Source organism: Pelmatolapia mariae, linkage group LG6 (genome assembly GCF_036321145.2).
Source record: "Pelmatolapia mariae isolate MD_Pm_ZW linkage group LG6, Pm_UMD_F_2, whole genome shotgun sequence".
Classification (NCBI taxonomy): Eukaryota; Metazoa; Chordata; class Actinopteri; order Cichliformes; family Cichlidae; genus Pelmatolapia; species Pelmatolapia mariae.
Window position 1 is genome coordinate 11,681,103 of NC_086232.1, and position 19,759 is coordinate 11,700,861.

Below are 19,759 nucleotides of genomic sequence, written 5' to 3' on the forward strand. Positions count from 1 at the left end.
GTGTGCGTGTGTGTGGTTTGTATCCTTCCTGTCTGACATACCAGGAATTTTATGCTGAACCTTCAGAACTGACAGCAAGCAGCGCTGTAAACCTGATACGCTTTCAAGTTGGTACATGCACACAAACTGTATATGCGGCATGCTTTCATTATTACATTTGAGAGGTCACACTTCATCCTGTCATTGACAGCAGAGTGATCCCAAGGTCTGCCAATTTGCTAGTGTGTAAGTACGTGTATGTGTGTGCATGCGGTCTAAGAATAGCTAAAGAGGGATGCCTGCTTCCTCTGTCTTCCGTCAGCAGTGAGGAAGAATCTAACGTGACTCCCGGCTTCCATAGTGGTCCATCAAGCCATGACCCCAAAATGAGCTTCCTGGAAAACATTCACTGTCTACAGCGAGAGTGCATTTATCTTCAAGTCACCAAGCTTCTCAGTTCAAAACAAAAATAGTTTTTTCTCCCCAACAGAGCAGGATGAGGAAGGCCAATAAAATAAAGCCCTTTGATGCTCTTTTTTTTTTTAAAAAGAAAAAGAAAAAGATGCCATAATAGTCCATCTTTAAAGCCTTGTAGGTAAAGTTCTGTACCAGAGGATAATGTAAATCTTACTAGTACTTTTAGATATTCAAAGTGCTGACGGCTTATCTCAGCAGGATGAAAATAATTTGCCTGCAGTCCTTTTGAAAACATGTGAAACAAACATGATAACAATCAGCTTGTCGTGATGCTGCGGCAGTGTGTGAGGACAAACCAAGCTATTTTGCATATTTTGCACATTCTGACATTCTCGGTAGAGCAAGAAACCTGAATTTGTAGTTTTTTAATGTGTCTGACAGACATCCATCTCTATCTTGGTAACAGGTGGAGTTCACCTTGTCCAAACAACTGAAGCAGCGCAGCCAGTGAAGTGCTTTCAAAATACAATCAAGGGATTGTCTGGACTTTCTGCTTCTGTTTGGTTTGTGCTGTTTGCTAACCCCCACCCCCAATCGTTCAATCTAAACTATAATCCAGCCAGATTACAGCAAATTCTTAGACTTTTTAGTGAAACTATTTGTTTGAGCTCTGACTCTTAACTTTATAAAGAGGGCTGAATTTGCTGAACACATCTCTCTTCTCTTTCTCATATTCTAAAAGTGCGGCAGTGGATTATAACTGAGATGAAAGGGAAAATTCCCCAGCTGAACCACACAGCTGCATTTTAATATATGGGGTAAAGACTTTGTCACCAAATATGACAGTTTGACATTGTGAACACAGCTGACACCTTTGACTGAGATTTATGCAGATGGAAAATAATATTCGATCTATTATAGTACAGACTTCCCCTTTAAGAGCACCCACAGGCTCTTGGGTTTCCTTGCGACTAATAAGAAGGTGGCAAAAAGAGAAAACCGAACCCCCGGAGAAAATTTTACGACTTTTACGTCAATTGCAACATGGCAACATAAGGACACAGACTTCCGCAGGGAAACTTTCAAAATAAAATTTTCCCACGCCATATATATTAATAAATGAAACGCTGTGTCTTAGAATTTAGTGGAAATTCGTGATTTGAGTGGATTCCCACGTAGAATATCGCTATGAATACGAGGCTGAATGACTATCAAAACACGAATAGTTTATTTTTAAAATTGCAAATCAGATGCTTTCCGGTACGTGTTCATTCCATCAGCCCAGCTTGATTATTAAACTTCAAGCTGTTTCGATTCGGAAAAGGGACTCGCCGCTCGAGTCGCAATCAGAGAGGAGAGAGGCACGACGGGAGAGAACAACCTGATCCAGCAGATGAACGAGCGTGCGAGCGCCCGGAGGAGGAACAGACACGCAGCCAAGCACGAGACATAAAAGAGCCGCTATTAACGAGAAACACGCTCGGGTTTTGCAGTGAGATAAACCGCGCTGGGATAAGAATAATCTGACTTTTATTTAACAGCAGAGTCCAGAGAATTACGCACGACGCGCAAGTCCAAGGTGAACCAACTTTTACGCACGGACATTTGGAGATGTGGGGCTCAAAATGTTACCATGAAGTTGCATTATTGTTACATTTAACTGCAGTTTTGGAGCGAGAACTTGCGATTTAATCAGTTTTACTGGATTTTTTGTCTTATCCAGAAAGTGGACGAATCGAACACCTTGGCACACGCGCACGAATCTTTTTATTTGCATATTTGGAGGACGTTATTTGGACTGTCTTTTGCATTACATGCTGATATAACAGGAACTGTGTAGCTGCATTTTTTGTTGTTTCCCAACACCCGGCGTTACGCACTTAGCGCACTGTAAGGTACCCTTGACGTCTCCCGAGTTTTCTAAAAAAGCGGTATGGACAGAGTCAGACGTCTAGCCTGCGCGTGAGTCACCGTGAGCAAACATTTGGACAAGCGGCCCTTGTAGGCAGTGACACATTTGGGGATATTTAACAGTGCGTGCTTTGCACCAGAGGTCAGCACACAACACCGGGAGGACGCTCGGTGCAGCCGGGGGATTGGACACCGAAGTGCTAAATGCCCAGCCGGTCGCTTGCGGCTCCTCTGGCTGGGCGGAAACATGAGGTCCTGGGTCCTGGTGCTGCTGCTGGCTGCGCTTTTGGCGGCCCGTCTCCGGCTCGGCAGCGCTGAGGTAAGACTGTGGGACGTGCTGGTAAATATTTACGAGAGGACACAGGTTAAGAATCAATATAGTCGCACTGTTGATTTAAGGATGATGGAGGTAGTAAGACCAAGGTGATCTGTCTTGAAAAGCAACCACAACAAAATGAATTTTGATTTAAGATTAGTATTTTATATTTGTAGCAAAACTTTTGTCCGTTTTTTTAATTTAAAGGCTTAAACATTATGTCTACGTGGGGAAAATGGTTGGCTTTAGGGCCACCCGTGAGACATCCAGGACACACTGAGAAGCCTGCAAAAGGTCATGAGTTTGAAACCATTAGCACGTAGATGTTTTGGATGGGACTGGCAGGGATATCTTTCTTATTCTGATCGTTACTAACCTGAGAATACAGTTTTCCAAAGGTAGGATCTAATATCAGTGAACACAACAGTCAACACGGTTGTGAGTTCATGTTCAGACTCTGATATGTCACATAGTGAGCCAATGTGAATTCTTGACTTGTGAGTAAGTGTTTGACATATATTATTCCCTGAGGTGATTCTACGAACGGTTGGTGGATGTTTCCTGTTACACATTATGGGCCAAGTAAAAGAGAAAATGTACAGTTGTGTGTTTATATGGGTGAACCTGTGCATGAGTCTGTTCAATTATCTCTCTGTGCCTCTGCAGCTTGTGCATTATCTGCTTCTCTGTCTGTCACGTTTCGAGAAGGTCATATTCCAGATGTACTGAGAGTAACAGTGTCACAGAGAGAGCGGGAAAGCCAGGTTGAGGGTGGGCCTTGGCTAGTGGCCCAGCATCAGGAGTTATACCAGTCTAAGGAGCTGGAGCCAAAATCCATCCATCAACATAGCTGTTGTTTTTGTTGTCACGGCAAATTCACCAAGGGCCTCTGTCGCCACACCTTCAAAATCATCTTTCTATGGAATTGATTCTTTAAGGATACCCATTTTTCCAGCTGCTATGTATATCTCTGCGAACAGAAACGTATAGTTGGCCAAATAAAGACTGTACATGTATAATTACAGTAAAAAAACAAACATAATGTGTAAATATCTTATACATATGTAGTAGTTGTAATCGTTTGGACTTGCTGTGGACCACTTTAGCACATAATCATGATCACAAGAATATTTAACCAGCTGGGACTTCCCCTTACCAGATGGTGCACAAGTGTTTCGCAGCGTCATTCATTTGTTTCCCTGGAGCCCCAACTCAGTACACGCATATATGCAGTATATACATTGTTTGCATTGTAACACCGTTGAGGTGAATGAAAATGTGACTAGACCTTAGTTGACCTGAAATTTTGTGTGCTCTCCTTTTTACCAATCTCAGGTTCTCTTCCTCAAAACCACATCATCCTGTAAGGGTTGGAACCAACAAATGGAGTCTTCCTTTATACACTTAGAACATTTACTCTGAATAAATGAAGGCTTCAGTGTTGCACAGTTGACCTTTGACAGTGTGCTACTGCTTCAGAGGTTCAGTAACTTCACTGTGTTGAACTCATGCACTGTGGGAGTTAGATTTGTGGCCCCTAGATTGTAGGCCAGTCAATATAAGTATTAGCACACTTGGGTTAATTAGCATTATGAATTTACTTGTTAAGTCAGTGTATCTCTCAGTGTTTGGCCCACTCGTTGCAAAAGGAAGTCTTTGGCTGTCTTAGTTTGGTCACATCTGTCGGTGAAAAACACTTCACTCACACGCAGGTAATCCAGCTACATCGTGACATTGCAGGTTGATGCTATCAGTTAAACCCCAAATCTTTATTTTAATTTATGTGGCAAGAACAGTTTTTTCTGCCTGCTGTTAAAGGGTAATGCAGTCAAACTGTCACTTCTTTTGCATCATCATGCATCAAACAGGTACAAGTGTGAATGCACACACAGAGTTGTTACATTTCATTTTTTAAAAATCCATTTAAATGGAACTGGAGTCAAATACACAAAAGCCCCCACGCATCAGGTCAGACCTTAATTCTTTCATCTTCTGCTGTTCAAATCACAGATGCTGATTGGTGGCTCCTGAACAGGTTGTTGTCTGACTATTGTCTTTGCGGGCGAGCGGGGATGATTTGCTGCTGCTGCCTGTCGGCTTGATCCATTTTACATAAGAACAACAACTAATCTGTCAGGGATTTCATGGACTTTGTGTCCTGTGTAGCGGTGTGTGTATTTCTGTGGTGTGTGTGCACATCTGGATACGTGACCGGGCGTAGCTGTGTATGTGTTAGTGGACATATGTGCTTGTGGTTTTTTTTTTTTTTTTGTATTTGTGTGTACTGCAGAGGGGTTATGCCTCTGAGTGAGTGCATGTGTGTCAAATAGAAAAAGTGCAGTGGCACATAAGAGTATTTGTTTGTAAGCCTGTGCAGTTCATTTTTAGAGAAAAAACACTGACTTCACAGAATTTGAGGCTGTCAGCCTTATGTAATGCAGAATGAAAATGAAAAACAATAGAAATATTGTAGACTGTATATAAAAGATGGCAGTAGCCACTGCGATGCCGCCGTTGTTTTGTGGGCTACCATTGAAGGGCTCGCTTCTAGCTTTTTAAGCTGATTGCATTAAAACCAGCTCTAATATAGTTTGGTTTACTTTTGCAGCATTTTTCAATTTGGTGATGTTTTCTTAAGCTACAGTGTTTTTGACCTCTCGGGGCCACCGTAATAATAATATATTGATCCCCATGGGGAAATCCCTCTCTGCATTTCACACAGTGAAGCAGTCACCAATCTAGCACCTGGGGAGCAGTGTGCAGGGACGATACCTTACTCATGGATACCTCAGGGAAGGTATCGTTCAGTGGATTCGAATCCCTGACCTTTTGATCATGGGGCCACTGCTCTACCTACTGAGCTATCCCATAAGGATTAATAAAAAAAAGTTAATAAAGTAGCAGTCAGGCTTTTACTTTGAAACAGGTTACTAGCCCCTTACATAGTGAAGACTTATCCTGAGCAGTGGAGCTATTTATGCTGTTGAAGTCTATTATTATTTTTATTATTTTATCACTAATTCAACTGTATTTGGAGTGAAATGTTTAAAGTTGCTTGGGCAAAGCTGTCAGGCCAAAATCCAAACAAGACTACTGAGACAAAGAGAAGCAGCAGCTCACAAGTGAGGAGCTGAGAGGAAAGACTATCTCTCAATTTTGTTTGACAAGTGACTAAATGGCTAATTAAGTTATTATTTCCGCCTTTTGGTTACTGTGCAAATAATGTGTCTGCAGAAGAACTCCCTTGAGTTTTCAGTGCACTTTGATTAATTTATTACGCAACGTGCAAACACAAGATTCACTTAAAAGCCGCCAAATTATAGAAGTGGCACTTGCTGTAATGATCAGACTTATGTAGCTGCAGTCGCTTTGTTCACATCTCCTCCTCCTTCTTATTCTTCCCATCTCAGCTCAGCTCATCTCTTCTCCCGCCCGTCCGCTCCCCTTTGTCCTCATGTTGGCTCTCCATCCATCATCTGTACCCTCATCTCTGCAGTCACGGTTGGATTGTGTGTGTGGGTGTGTGTGTTGGGTGGCGGTCATGATCTTTGTATTCAGCTTGTTTGTATATTTGTGCGTAAGTGAGAGAGTTCCCACTGTTGTCTTCAAGTCTATCAGTTTATGCAGTAGTAAGTTGGCAGTCTGCCTCATCTTTGATAAAAGGAGGCATGTGTTGTGATACCACGGTGTGATTATGAGTCAGTAGTCACAGATATAGATTTGCTGTTATTTTGTGTTTATTTTTTTCCAGGGTCTGTGCTTCTGATTGTGTGTGTGTGCGTGTGTGTGTGTGAGAGAGCAGTCAGCTGGCCCCATAATTACATTCCATTACACTTCGCTTTTCTCCTCAAACATTCCATGCAAACTCTTTGCCTTCCAGGCTTCCTCCCAGGCCCCATGCAGTGTGTTATCACGAATATGTGTATGACCTCCTCGCGGACCGTGACATCCTATATACGCTTATTTTAACCCATAAGCTCAGCCACACACACTCAGCAGAAAATAGATTTGTATAAGCCAGGATATTTAATTTATTGTAGTGAGCGATTTTCTGCTCAAACCACTGTTTTTAACTTGTCCTCTCATTCGTATTCTTTCTGTTTTAACCAGGGGGTTGTTGCATGTCCAAGTGAGAAACTATTCCCTGTCTCACTGCTCTGCTCTCTGATTTCTCTGTGAGTGCTTGTGCCTGCATGTGTTTGTGTGCATTTGCAATTAGCACTAGGGCTGTAATGATAGCTTCTTGCATAGTGGAAACAGCCTGTGTGAGTGCAAGTTTGTGGCAGTGCTCGCTGGACAAATTTGGCAGACAGTTAAGTGGTTAAGCATCTGTACATAAACGGGAAAAGAGGGGGCGAGGTTGTGTGTGTAAGAGACTGTGAGTATGTGTGTTTGCTTAACTAGGTCAGCCAATGGCTCGTGAAAGTCATCCAGGTGTCCTGAGCCATCAACGCCCACAAAGCAGACAGAAGGAGACAAAAGAACAGAAAGCTAGTTGAGGAAATGAACGTATAGGAGGCAATGAAATGATGATAAAAGAAATCATTCTGGATCAGACAGAGGATAGACTTTAAACAGGTGATCATCCTAAGGAAAACATTGATTTTCATTTTAATTCAGTTGTATTTATATAACGCCAAATCACAGCATTAGTCACCTCAGGGAGCTTTATATTGTAAAGACCCTACAAAAATACAGACAAAACCCCCTATTATGAAGCACTTGGTGACAGTGGGAAGGAAAAACGAAGAAGAAGCATGTTGCAGATCCCAGCTCAGAGAGGGGAAGCCACCTGCTGTGACCGGTTGGGGGTGAGGAGAAGGAGACGTTACACTGACTAATTTATTTATTCTTAGAGTGTATACAGTCATATCTGTCAGCTCATCTGAGAGACAGTGTTGGTATATTCATGACAAAAAAAGTGATGGGGAGCCTTTTTGGCAACAAAAAAGCAAACAAATAAAAACCACAGTGATCACTGAGCCTACTGTCGTCAGGTAGTTTGAGAGGGAGCTAGGCCGCTGCACTGCCTCTTAGCTTTGTTTTGAAGCTTTAGAAAATCTTGTCCACTGATGGTAGGCTTGGATTTGGCTAATTGCAGGTTCAGCAGTCCAGCAGGGCCTTACCTGGGAGGGTAGGGTTTCAATTGCTCGTTAAGTCTGTACTGACTTATTTTTAGCCTGCATGAAGCACATGTAAAACATGTAAAAGCTAAGAAGGTGAAAGATGGAGATGGAAGGTTCTTTATTGTGGTGGTAGATATGGACTGATTCTTGTGTGGTGCTCTTCTACTCTTTTATACAACGTCTCTCATAAACACACACATTCATACAAGGATTCTTTGTCTGTGTCCAAGTGCTTTCTATCAAACGTTCACACTCCGGTGAACAACTCAGGATTCAGTATCTTGCCCAAGGATACTTCAGCACGTTGACTGGAGGAGCCAGTCGAACCACCAACCTTCTAATTAACAGATGAGCTGCTCTACCTCTTCTAGATGTCTGCAGCATTAACACAGCTGTTCCAGACTTACAGCTTACAAATCAAATATAATCAGAGTGAAGATCTGAATCTTTGCACTTGTGTGTGTGGAAAAACCTAACACGGGTGCTCCTAACAACATTAATGATGCTTCTGCTCAATTTAGGTGCAGAATTTTAACTGAAAACGGCTGCTTTGAAATGTAGAAAGGAATAAAGCAGAGAGGGTGCACACTGATGTTGCCCCTCGAGTGCACCTCATCAGAAAGATCGGTTTACTGTTAAAATCATAAGAAACATCTCAAGTTTGGGGACCTTTGCATTTGCAAACAAGCTTCACAAAACCATAGGAAACACATTGAGAAATTGGACACTAGATCTGTAAAGACACAAGTCTGGTTTTACATAAAACTCACCTGACTAGCTGTGTCAGTAGAGATCCTGATCGTGATGACTGCTGCAGTTGAAGTGTTCACGGGAGATAAAACGGATAATATAAACACGTTTACGGCCACACATTTTTTCACCATCATTAAAGAGATAGTATCTACTTCGCTGCTTTCATTTTCCCGCCTCTCTCTGAGAGTTATCCACATGATCGTAACACTGCCTAATTTGTTTTGGCATTTTTCTGGCATGTGACACTATGAAGTGTTATTCCAACTGCTTGGAGATAGCGCTAACTTAGAGCCAACCAAAGCAAAATGTGCCAATGACTTTCGAGTCATCCGCCTCTGATCTCGATAAGGAAACCACAAGGGTCTTCCCTTAAAAACAGCGACGCTGAATTCGTAATGAAATCGTGCAGTACTTTTCATTAAAACTTCATTCATTATTACATGACTTCTCTCTCTCTCTTTATTTTTTATGTTTTTGAGTGATAATGAGAATTCTTGCGTAACTTGAAGGATATTTTTCATTCCTTTTTGTGTTGTTTTATAACACAAACTTCATGGTTTAGGCTGGTGGACTGCAACTGAACTAAAAGAACAAAAATGGTCAGGATTGATTCAGAGAAAAGGGGAAAATAGTCCTTGTGGGTAAACGGCCAAGGAGGGAGCAACAAACGCCAATCACAACCATCATTTCCTTTGATGGAGGAAGCGAAAGTGGAGCAAATTTCAACTGGAGATCAAGGACTGAGATATTGTACGCCAGCCCTCGTGTCTCTCTCAAACCACCAGTGCACAATTCTGTCTAGTTGTGTAACTGTTGTGACACATTTGCAACTGTCTTCTGCTGTTTTATGCACGTCAATCCTCTTCCTCGTTTGGCATTGTGGGAAATAATTACCAAAATTAATCGACGATCCGAAATCTTTAAAACACAGCGAGCCCGTGTATTCATGGTGTATATGTGTGGTGCTGTTTTCCCATGAATGCATTCTTTCCTCTACAAAGAGGACACTCCCTGCCTCCTGTGTAAAATAATAACTGTGCCACAGTTCAGGGTCAGGCTCTTGGACTTGAAGCCCAGACTAGACCTGCATTTCCTTCCCAAACAAGACCTCCAGCTAATTGCAATTCAAGATTGACTTTAGCCCTCGAACAGCCAATAAAGTTCTTGTGCTGGTGTTGGAGTCGTGCAGGTTTTGTGACAAGGCATTTGACACCAGCTTTGTTTCACTAGCAAAATATCCACGCTGCTAATTGAGAAGGAAAAAAAGGGCAGTTTAGGTTTGACTTGTAGAGCTATCTCCTGATAGGCAAACATGCAAAGTGAGAAAAAACTGCCTTAAAGCAGATATCATAGTTTGTTTACAGATCCTGGGGAGTACTTCTTTATGTAACTTTATATGAACATATGAAGCACCATTTCCCTTACCTAAACATGCCTCAACCTTTAGCAAAGTATGTGACAAGAAGGACGATGTATTTGGTGTGGAAGTCCTGATTTGGGACACACATCAGTTAAGCTTCCATGATGCACTGAGTGTTTCTTCTTGACTCACCTCTTTTCATTCTCCGTGAGTTTATACACTACTCTGCATCTAGTCATTAGTTTTTTATCATTCATCTCTGGCTCTCTTTCACATGGTTCTGCCAGAGGTTTCTTCCTGTTAAAAGGGATTTTTTCCTTCCCACTGTCACAAGGTGCCTGCTCACTCTGGGGTTATCTGTTGTTGGGGTTTCGTCTCTCTTTTGGGTATTGAATTGAATAGGATGCAATGTCACTTTGATTAGCGGCTTGGTAATCTTGCGTATCAAAGTCACTTTGAGAAAGATGCTGAAATTCAAAAACCTCCATGTATCCATGTGTGTTCTATTTGCCATAGGGCTTACCTCACAATAGAAGCTGTTTCCAAGCAAATTATTATGATTTACTACAAATGCTTGTGTTTGTCTCAACAGGGCGATCCACTCCCTTCATCTCTGGTCGACCTGGTGAGGAACTCTCCCATCTCCTCTGTGGAAGACCTGAAACTACTTCTGCAGGAGGAGACCGATGCAATAGGTACTAATGACCACAACGCACACATGCACACACGCACATATACAGAAAGTAATAAGACTGACGTGGAGGAGGTAAGCATTTGGGTGTACCCACAGAGCAGTTTGATGACAAAAGGAAAGATGGGAGGAGAGAGTAGCAGTGACCTTGTATGTTTGACAAACTGAAAAGGAGAGAGAGAGAGAGAGCGAGAGAAGCCTTCAACACAAGGTCACTACATTGTTCTCCTGCTCTGGATTCCTCTCTTGGTTTTGAGTTATGGATGTTTGTATAACAGACACAGACCTCCCCCCGCTATGCCTGCACCCTCAAACAGAGTCCAAACTAAGTTGCCCACAAATGCGCACCAGCGGGTGATTAAAAAATTAATTATAGTCTTACCCTTTAGAGGACTCAAGTCACAGATACATATATTAATAGACAGACTTTTGATCATTCCATAATGCATAAATAAAGCAGTGACATAACGTCAACCACAGAGAGGAACCAGCAATGGGAAGGATGCTCAGAAACAGGACACGAGGAAGTGACTCAAAGTTTGTTTTTATGGTAGATCAAACTATTTTTTCCCTTTTTTGGCTGAAGCCAGTTATTTTTTGAGTTTTAGTTTTATCAAGATTCTGAGATGACGAAGTACGAATGACTCATTTTACTGCTAAATTTTTTTTCTTTTTTTAAGCAATGCCAGTGTTCAAATTTAATTGTTCAGCATCTTAAATTCTGTCATGACTCAGTGGATGTTGGAACTCTGCTTCAGGTCTGTCTTATTTAAGTTTGCTTTGTTCCAAACTTGAATCACTGAATTTTTCTCTGGTACTACCGAATGGTTAACGTTTGGGCTTTTTCCTGCACAAATAGGGTACAAAAGTTGTTTGACATCTTCAGAATGAGTGACGTAAGCCTGAGCTGTACTTTGTATTTAATGCAAATTATCCAATAAACTTTTATTGTGTCTTGATAAATACAATACACAATAATAAAGAATAATGCTGTGTTTAAAATCAATGAGGCAAAGAGTTGAACAGTTGAAGAGTTGACTGCTTTATGATGTGAAACTGGCGTAAACACCATCATGTGAAATGCTATTGTTACCATTCTTTTTGTTAGCTAAAATGCTAGCAAGGCTAGTATTGTTACTGTTAGCATTTAGGCACACGTTCATTAGCATTATGCTATGCTCATAAATATATTTTTCTCAGTTTTGCATTTTCCATTTTCTCTGCAGAAGAGTTTCTTGTTATCGCTGTGTAAATATATGTACTCACTTTAATAAAAACATGAAAGTCTTGGCCCTCAGAAAGAGATTTAACATGAAATAAAATGCTATCAGAATTAGCAGAATGAGCTATACAGCCTGCTGGCTAGCCGGCTAGCAAAAATTAAATGAGTCAGATATTAATATATGAATGAGGACGACAAGATTCAGCTCTCCAATCCAATTAGAAACAGACAAATATTCAGATAAAATGAGAAATTAGCTTCTGAGAACCTAACGATCTGCTCTCTGTCTGAACCAGGCAATTAATTTGTGCTGCCAAATAGCACTTCATACATTAATGTACTGCACGTAGACACACGCAGTAGCACATGCAATCTATACCCAGGGATATAATTAGGGCTTAGAGGGTAGAGTGTGAAATGACGACATATGTGAGAGTGCAAACATACGCTCACAGTTCCATGCATGAGCTATATTTAACTGCTCATATCTCGCCTCAACAGTATTCTTGACAGCAGCGAGACAAATTGTTGCAGAAAATAGCCTAATTGTTTTAGTGGAGGAAAAAAATGGCTTCCTTTGTGTAGTGAACAATGAGTTTGGCTAAAAACTGCCCTAACGGACTTGCATGTTATACAGGGTTTCTGTTGCCTGTGAAAGTACTTGCTTAATTTTACCCAAGACTGCTATTAAGTTCACTGCTAACTCTCATCCTTTGATCCCCTCTCCTTTCTTCTCTTGTAGAAGAGGAAGAGGACGTGCATGATATTCTCCCAAACGGCACCCATGGTCGCCACATTAGAAGTCTTGGTAAGTTTCTGCATCTACCTTTTTATCCCTCAAAATCATTTATTTATTTATTTTTTATTTTTTTACCTCGTATGCTAGTTCTACTATAACTCACACATTCATCCTTGCCTTTGCCTCTCTTCTCTCCTAACAGTGGAGGCGCAGCCAGCCCAGCAGGCGGCCTGTAAAGTGCGAACAGAGGTGATGGAAGTAACGAGGTCTATGCTAGATCGCCGCAATGCCAACTTCTTATTGTGGCCGCCATGTGTGGAGGTGCAGCGGTGTTCAGGTTGCTGCAACAGTCCACGGATGGAGTGTGTCCCTATAGTCACCTCCACCAGATACCTACAGGTATGCAGATCATGCAGCTCCCATTAATGACTTCAGGGAGTAACTGAGAGTCATTCCCTGTGACTGGTTAATATTGTCTAATATATGGTTTTGGATGGAAATTTACGGAATTATATAACATATTAGCCAGTTTAAAGGAGTACAAAGGCTAAAAGCTAGCCTAAGGTCTGTGTTGTGATTTTTATTTGATTGCCTGAAGTGACTTAGACTGACATTGTTAATTTACATTTGCAACCTGAGTCTATGCATGACGCTTAAAGAACAGGTAAATCAACATTTTTTCTTTTTAAAAAGAGAAAACAAGTCTTGACTAGGATCCATCAAATAGCCTGGAAATGCTAACGTGTCTGAAAGTGTCAACAGCAATTAGAGCTCTTTGCTACTCATTCAAAAACTTCGTCATTACAAATACAGAGATAATTTCATAGTTTAGTTCTGTATTTCTGATTTTTTTTTTAAAATCACAATCAGTTGTGCTAATTTTGTGATCTTTTTCCACCCTTTTTTTGCCAGGTGATAAAGATTCAGTACATTAACAAGAAGCCCCATTATGAAAAACCCATCATCCCAGTGGAAGATCACGTCAGCTGCAGGTGCCAGAGCCTGTCCTCCTTTTCCTCCTCATCTGTTCCCTCTAACCCCATTCCTCCTCCACCTCCCCCACAACAGCCGCCACTGTCCTCCCACGTTCCCCGGCCTGTTCAGCCCCCTTCACCCAAGACTCAGACCTCCAAGGCCGACCTCCATCGCCACGATGACCTAAAGTACAACCAGCAGCATTACGGTCCTGAAGAGCGTGAGCCGGCGGTGAGGCAGTGGCAGCATGGCAGTTACACCCAGCTTGTACACTGGACCCAGCCCAGGGTGCATCAGATACCCCAGCCTGGGTTGCCCAGGCCGGTCAGCAGCTGGCCATCTGAAGCGAGGGCGGAGCACAGTGTCATGGGAAGTACACAGCAAGTGGGGCATGGGAGTGGGTTTGAAAGGAGCAGGGAGGAAAGCGGCGTGCATACATCAAACAGTGGGGGCCAAGTGCATCATCCCGATCACACAAAGAGGCAGCAACAGTTGTTAGAGCATCAGCAAAGGCAGCAGCATCAGCATCATCATCAGTCACATTATCCACAGCAGTACAACCACGGAGCAACGGAGGACCGAGAGCTGAGAACGCAGTATCGCCTCGACACTCCCCAGTCAGACAGTGCCTCACCCCCTGCCAGCCAAACCGAGCCACCCAAATTTGAAGAAACCCCCACCCTTCCATTAACAACCATTCAGAAAGACTTTGTGACCAGCCAAAAAAGTATAGTGGTCACAAATCACAAACAGGCTGAGACTGAAACAGCCAGTCAAAAAGAAGGGAACGAGAGGGAGGAAAGTGGCTCAGCCAACAGCGGGGACTCGGCCACCACAGAGCTGGCCAATCAGGGGAAGAAAAAAGACTCAAATGTGACCGGTGAGGACGGTCGCTTAACAGAGGCAGAAAGGAGGCAGAAACTTCTGGAGCTGGTACAGAGAGAACCGAATGAGCAGACTCATCTTCATCCGCTTCATCCTCACCAGAGACCAAAGCCAACTACATTTAAAACAGGTACTGTTCAAATATGTGTGTATGTGTCTGTGTCTGTGTCTGTGTATGTGTATGTGTATGTGTATGTGTATGTGTCTGTGTGTGTGTGTGTGTGTATAAACAGCATTTTTGAAAACTGAATTAAAAAACCAAAGTGTTTTTTTTAATACATTTTTAAGTGAAAGGTGTGAAAAGCAAACTCACTGCTGGACAGATTTTTGGAGACACACCACCACCCCGGATGTGTGGATTGTACTCAGTGTTAACAATCATTTTAGTTTTTACTGGAAAGACATATCTTGGTGGCCAGTGCTCTGTTTTTTCATATTTTGCACCTTTAAGGAACGTGGTCAGGATCCACATTAAAATCTAGTCGGCTGTTTCTTTACTCGTGTTCCACCACTCCAGCAAGTTGCATGCAATTTGACAGTCAAACAAACAAATGCCACCTGTCACACAACTCCACTGTAAGTTTTACCTCGCGCGCGTTCCCAGGCAGGAAGCAGCTCAGAGTACATGTATGACTAAACAACATGGCCACATGTGTCCTGCCATTCTTCCTCAATCCCCTGAGAGCTCTGCAGTCAGAAGGCTGAACTTCTGACTGTGGGAAAACCTGCAGGCAGCCACAGGCTTTGTTACACAGGCTTCAAAGTTATCTGGTGCCCTGCAGGGTACAACTGGAGCCACTGCACAATTTCTACACCATGTGTTAATTCTTTGCTTCACTTACTTGTGCAAGAAAAGGTTCTGTGTTCAAACTTGGCCAAACAACTGCAGAAAAAAGTTGACTCATTCTGTTTCTACTGCCTATTTTATCTCTTCCAGCTTCCTCTACGGCGGCTCCCATTTCGCCTTCAGCCCGTAAAGCTCCGTTTCGTCCCGCTTCACCACGCCGCAGGAGGAAGAACCGCAAACGCATCAGCAAAGCAGCCATGAGAGCTATGATCATGTAAACCTGCGAGGTAAGATCAAGGAGACAGACAGAGGGTTAAGAGAGAGGTGAATGTAAAGCTTTGTAGAAGGGACAATATTGTTTAACGTGAGGGTGGTAGTCTGTGCACTGGTACTTGGAAGTCTTATCGGCTGAATGGATGCTGGGATCGCTGATAAAATAATTGAGCCATTGTCTGTGAAGGTTCTCAGTCATCCAGGTCTGTGGGAGTATTCCCCCTTGGCTCATGTGATTAGGTAGAGGATCATTAGGGGGTCCTATTGCCCCTCTTGGGAGAATACTCCCACAGGGGTTAAATCTGGGACTCTCTACCATTTGACCCTAGAACTGAAGAAGCTTCTCGGATGAGAGGTGAAACGTCTTCAAGCCACTTAAAGAAGTCCAGACGCTTTTCTTTCCAAGCTCCTTAGACTAATTGAGCCATTATTTTAATTACTAGTGTTAATATTTTGTTCGATAAAACGATAAATGTAAAAATTCTGAAATCCATCTGCCACTGCTGGGTTCTGTCAGTAATTAGTAATACAGGAATTTGTCCATATTTAGTCTTCAGAGTTTTGTGGCAGCCAGCATTTAAATTCAAGATTCAAGATTCTTTATTCGTCACATGCATAGTTATACAAGTATAACACGCAGCGAAATGTAATACTTGTATAACTATGCATGTGACGAATAAAGAATCTTGAATCAGCAGCAGACTTCAAAAGCTAATATGCAGAAACAACAAAACAGAAATTTGGTAAAAGTAAGGGAAAACCTATGATGTAGGGATATGCAACGTACCCTGTAACCCAGGGGTTATTAGGTAAATATTATATCAGTGTAGACAAAAAGCTGACAGTAAACGTATGTGACTTATCCGACTTTTCTTTTGCCTTTCTAACAGGAAGATTTCAGCCAGAAACATTGCTCCAAAGGAATGTGGAAACACCAGAAGAATGGGTTTCTTAAACGTTGGACAGTCCGGACTGTGTGGACAGAGCTGAGGGTGCAAACAGTGCTGCTGTTTTCAATGGACTGCTTCACACGGAGTCACCTGCTCCAGAGATGCCGCGGCCCATCCAGCGTTAAGGATTTTATAAAAGTGCAATCATATGAACTCTGTGGACCAGAGGGTGTTTGACACACTGGATTTTATTTGGTTGAACCACAAGTCCAGCTGATCTGGACTGATGAGTGGAAGTGTGTGAGGTGCTGAAACGACTCTTTTTGCAGTTTGCAGCCATTGATTGGCGACTGTAACACCTTTCACTTCAACCTTGTGGCTCTTCAGATGGAGAACCCGACTTGGACTTGGAAGTTAAGTGTTTGGGTCTCAATTTGAGACTGGAGACGTGGAGAACTGGATTTTTACACTGGGGTGATAACTGGAAACTGCAGAGTGCAGCTCAGGCCTCAATGCCAAACCTTACTGTTATCCTAAAATGTCTAAAGTTATCTAACACTGGAGTAGCTGTACACTGACCATACAACACTGACTTTAGAGAAGTGCTCTACCGTGTACTGTAGCTAAATGTACTGGAAAATATTGATAATCTGCTCATTTTGTACTACTGCCAGATCAAAATGGAATGGAATAACAGCTAAATGCCTGCTTAGATAACCTGCTATGAATATCCACATTAAAGCAAGTCTTAAAGACCTGGCCTGTTAGAGATCGCTGTGAGCCAGTTATAGCCAACACTGTATTGTATAAATGCTTTTAGAAAATGATCTCCACGGGGAAAAAGAAAAACTTTATTTCTTAACTTATTTAAAAAAAGGGGAGATGTGAAATCCTCTGGTTCTCAAGTGTAATTATTGTTGTTTGAGATTATAATTATTGGTTGTACAACTGTTACTGTAATGAATGTTATTTTTAATATAAAATAAAAATATTGAATGAATATTTTGTTTTAACTTTACTGTTCATGCATGCATGAGTCTCTAAATAGAGGTGAATGCATGCCTAATACAAGTGCACGTTCACATGCATGTTCAGCTGTGTGCATGCGCTAATAAATCAGACCGAACCGATAATCTTCACCCTATGACTGCACGTCCTGCAGTTCTGTCATGCAAAGCAAGGTAGGGGTCAGCAGAAATGTCTGGTTGCTATAGCAACTCATGGACGGCCATGTCAACAGAGGAGTATCGTATGGTGAAAGAGAGACGAGGGAGGGAGGGTGTCAGTGCAGGAATGGCCAGAAGATGAACGACAAGGGAGGGAGCGGGTGAAGGCTCAGCTGGGGGTGGAGTGGAGCAGAAATGGCATCCAAGAAAAAACAAGAAGAGAGAAGGAGCTGGAATACAAACAGAAAAAAAGGAAATTTGGGTAGTAAAATAATCAACTAATTGAAATATACAGTTGTGAAACTATAGCAAGTAGAGACAGCAACATGGAAACTCGTTATAAAGATGATTTAAGAAAGAGAAGCAGTTTAAATGTCATTCTGTTGTGTAACAGGGGTTTCCCCCTGCAAAGCTAATTCGGTCAGCAGATTCTCTTCTTTAAGGACGATGACTCAGCATGTCCTTTACCAGGACCTGACATGTATAAACACTTCATAATAGCCTACATGTGGCAAATTTGCCTTGGAGATGGGCTGCAAATCTAAGTTTGAAGATTACCGTGCTTAGCTATATTTAGTATAGTAACAAACAAGATATTGCATGTTTTTTTTTAAGTAAAATCATAGGAGAGAGGCAAAAGAGTCTTTCCACTTTCTCTAGAACATTCCCACATAAACCAGAGGGTGTACCTCGGTCATTGTAACCAGGAAAGTTCTTAATTGAATTCCAACACAAAGGCCCACTTCCAGACTGGCCCCTACATACCTCCCACTCAATCATGTAGTGTAACTCTGTGGTTTCACACTTGTAACTTTGGAGGGTCTCTTAGGTAAGGAGCAGGGTGAAACAACACAAGACTTCACTTTCTCTGACAGAAACAGAAACTCAGTGTCTCCTACAGTACTATAAAACTAGAAGATGGATCTTCATTGATCTAAGGGAAAAAAACATCTGTTCAGTTTCACTTTCATTCTCACATGTTTTCTTTTCACCTTTCTTACTGTTTCATAGCAATCCTTATAAGAACAGCAAACATTGCTATGTATATTTAAATATATTTGTGCTGCATTTAATGCAGCATTAAATGTTCCTCATTACTCCTTTGTGTAATGAGGAAGAGTCACCACCTGTACCACCTCTTGTTTTTGCTGATTGATTGATGGACTTATGCTTCTTAATTGGCCAGGTTCTCTTAAGATTTATTAGCAGTGGACAAAAACCAGGTGTTACTGTTAGAGTGGATTCTTAAATGTTTGTCATTTTTATGCTTGCCATCCATTTCTACATTGTTTAACTGTGAGGCTGAGGTGTTTTATCACAGGGAACATCCTTGTGGAGGTCTGTTTGATGTTTGGTAGAGCTTCCTGCCCTTTGTATGGTTTCACTGTGTTACCTATGGTAAACCATACATTGGGTGTGGGGGAGACTACCCTCTTTATGACCAAGGATGTTCCCCCTGCTTTTAGGGTTTATGACCCTTTGATCAGCAGGAGGGCACCTACACACACACACACACATACCTACCTACACACACATATACACACACACACACACACACACACACACACATATACATACAGTGCCTCATCTTTGTAACCAAGGGGGGTTAAGAGGGGAGGTACGTGTTGTAAACTATTGTGTGAACTGTCTCTCAATAAATAGCTGCGAGGGAAGCTGCTCTTTGAAGGACTTTGGGCTGGAGACAGGTTAGGAGCGTGAGCTCCAAGAGCTGGTTCTTGACCAAAGGCCTCCCTTGCGCAAGTAATCGATCGAACGCTGTTGCCTTGTTTTCTTTCATGATGAATAAGTCTCTAGAACTAGCGGGGTTTGTGGGAACAGACCCAACAGTTACACCTTCAAAGAACATCATTAGTAAACAGCCACCAAATCAATAAAGACTCAGGCTTTATAACTCACTCCCATTCAAGGCTAGTAGGTTGCTTAATGTGGCAGACATGCCATGTAAATGTGGAGGAGTGAGATGGTGTAGGGCCTTGTTTGGATGTGGGCCATAGACAGCAAAGGCTGCACTGAGTGGAAGCAATGGCATGTTTGTTCCTCGACTGAGACGAGTAAAATGAAGACAATGGTTTTTCTGAGAAACAGATAAGGAGTTGTGGATGCTGATGTTCTCCCATCCACCCTTCATGCTCAAAAACAACCTGTGAGAACAAGCAAACAAAATAACAAAGCAGAAAAAAAATGTGGCTCAAGCAAACATAAATAAAAAGGTGCAAGGTGCCATTATTTATGTGCTAATACTCCTTCA

The 19,759-nt window shown here is 42.1% G+C and overlaps 1 protein-coding gene across 1 annotated transcript; it reads left to right on the top strand.

The window, feature by feature from the left end:
* Positions 1 to 1,716: 1,716 nt before the first annotated feature.
* LOC134628960 (uncharacterized) lies at positions 1,717 to 17,324 on the top strand. Its single transcript, XM_063475812.1, has 7 exons — positions 1,717 to 2,626; positions 10,455 to 10,557; positions 12,518 to 12,583; positions 12,717 to 12,913; positions 13,427 to 14,504; positions 15,312 to 15,448; positions 16,325 to 17,324. Exons 1-6 carry the CDS (start codon positions 2,555 to 2,557, stop codon positions 15,437 to 15,439), a joined length of 1,644 nt encoding a protein of 547 aa, XP_063331882.1. The 5' UTR covers positions 1,717 to 2,554; the 3' UTR covers positions 15,440 to 15,448; positions 16,325 to 17,324.
* Positions 17,325 to 19,759: the final 2,435 nt, after the last annotated feature.

What these genes read in the sequence shown, in the direction of transcription:
- LOC134628960 (XM_063475812.1), top strand. Translation starts at nt 2,555, where the DNA reads ATGAGGTCCTGGGTCCTGGTGCTGCTGCTGGCTGCGCTTTTGGCGGCC. An exon ending in TCCGGCTCGGCAGCGCTGAG is followed by an intron (nt 2,627 to 10,454) that starts GTAAGACTGTGG and finishes TTGTCTCAACAG; the next exon opens with GGCGATCCACTCCCTTCATC. An exon ending in TCGCCACATTAGAAGTCTTG is followed by an intron (nt 12,584 to 12,716) that starts GTAAGTTTCTGC and finishes CTCTCCTAACAG; the next exon opens with TGGAGGCGCAGCCAGCCCAG.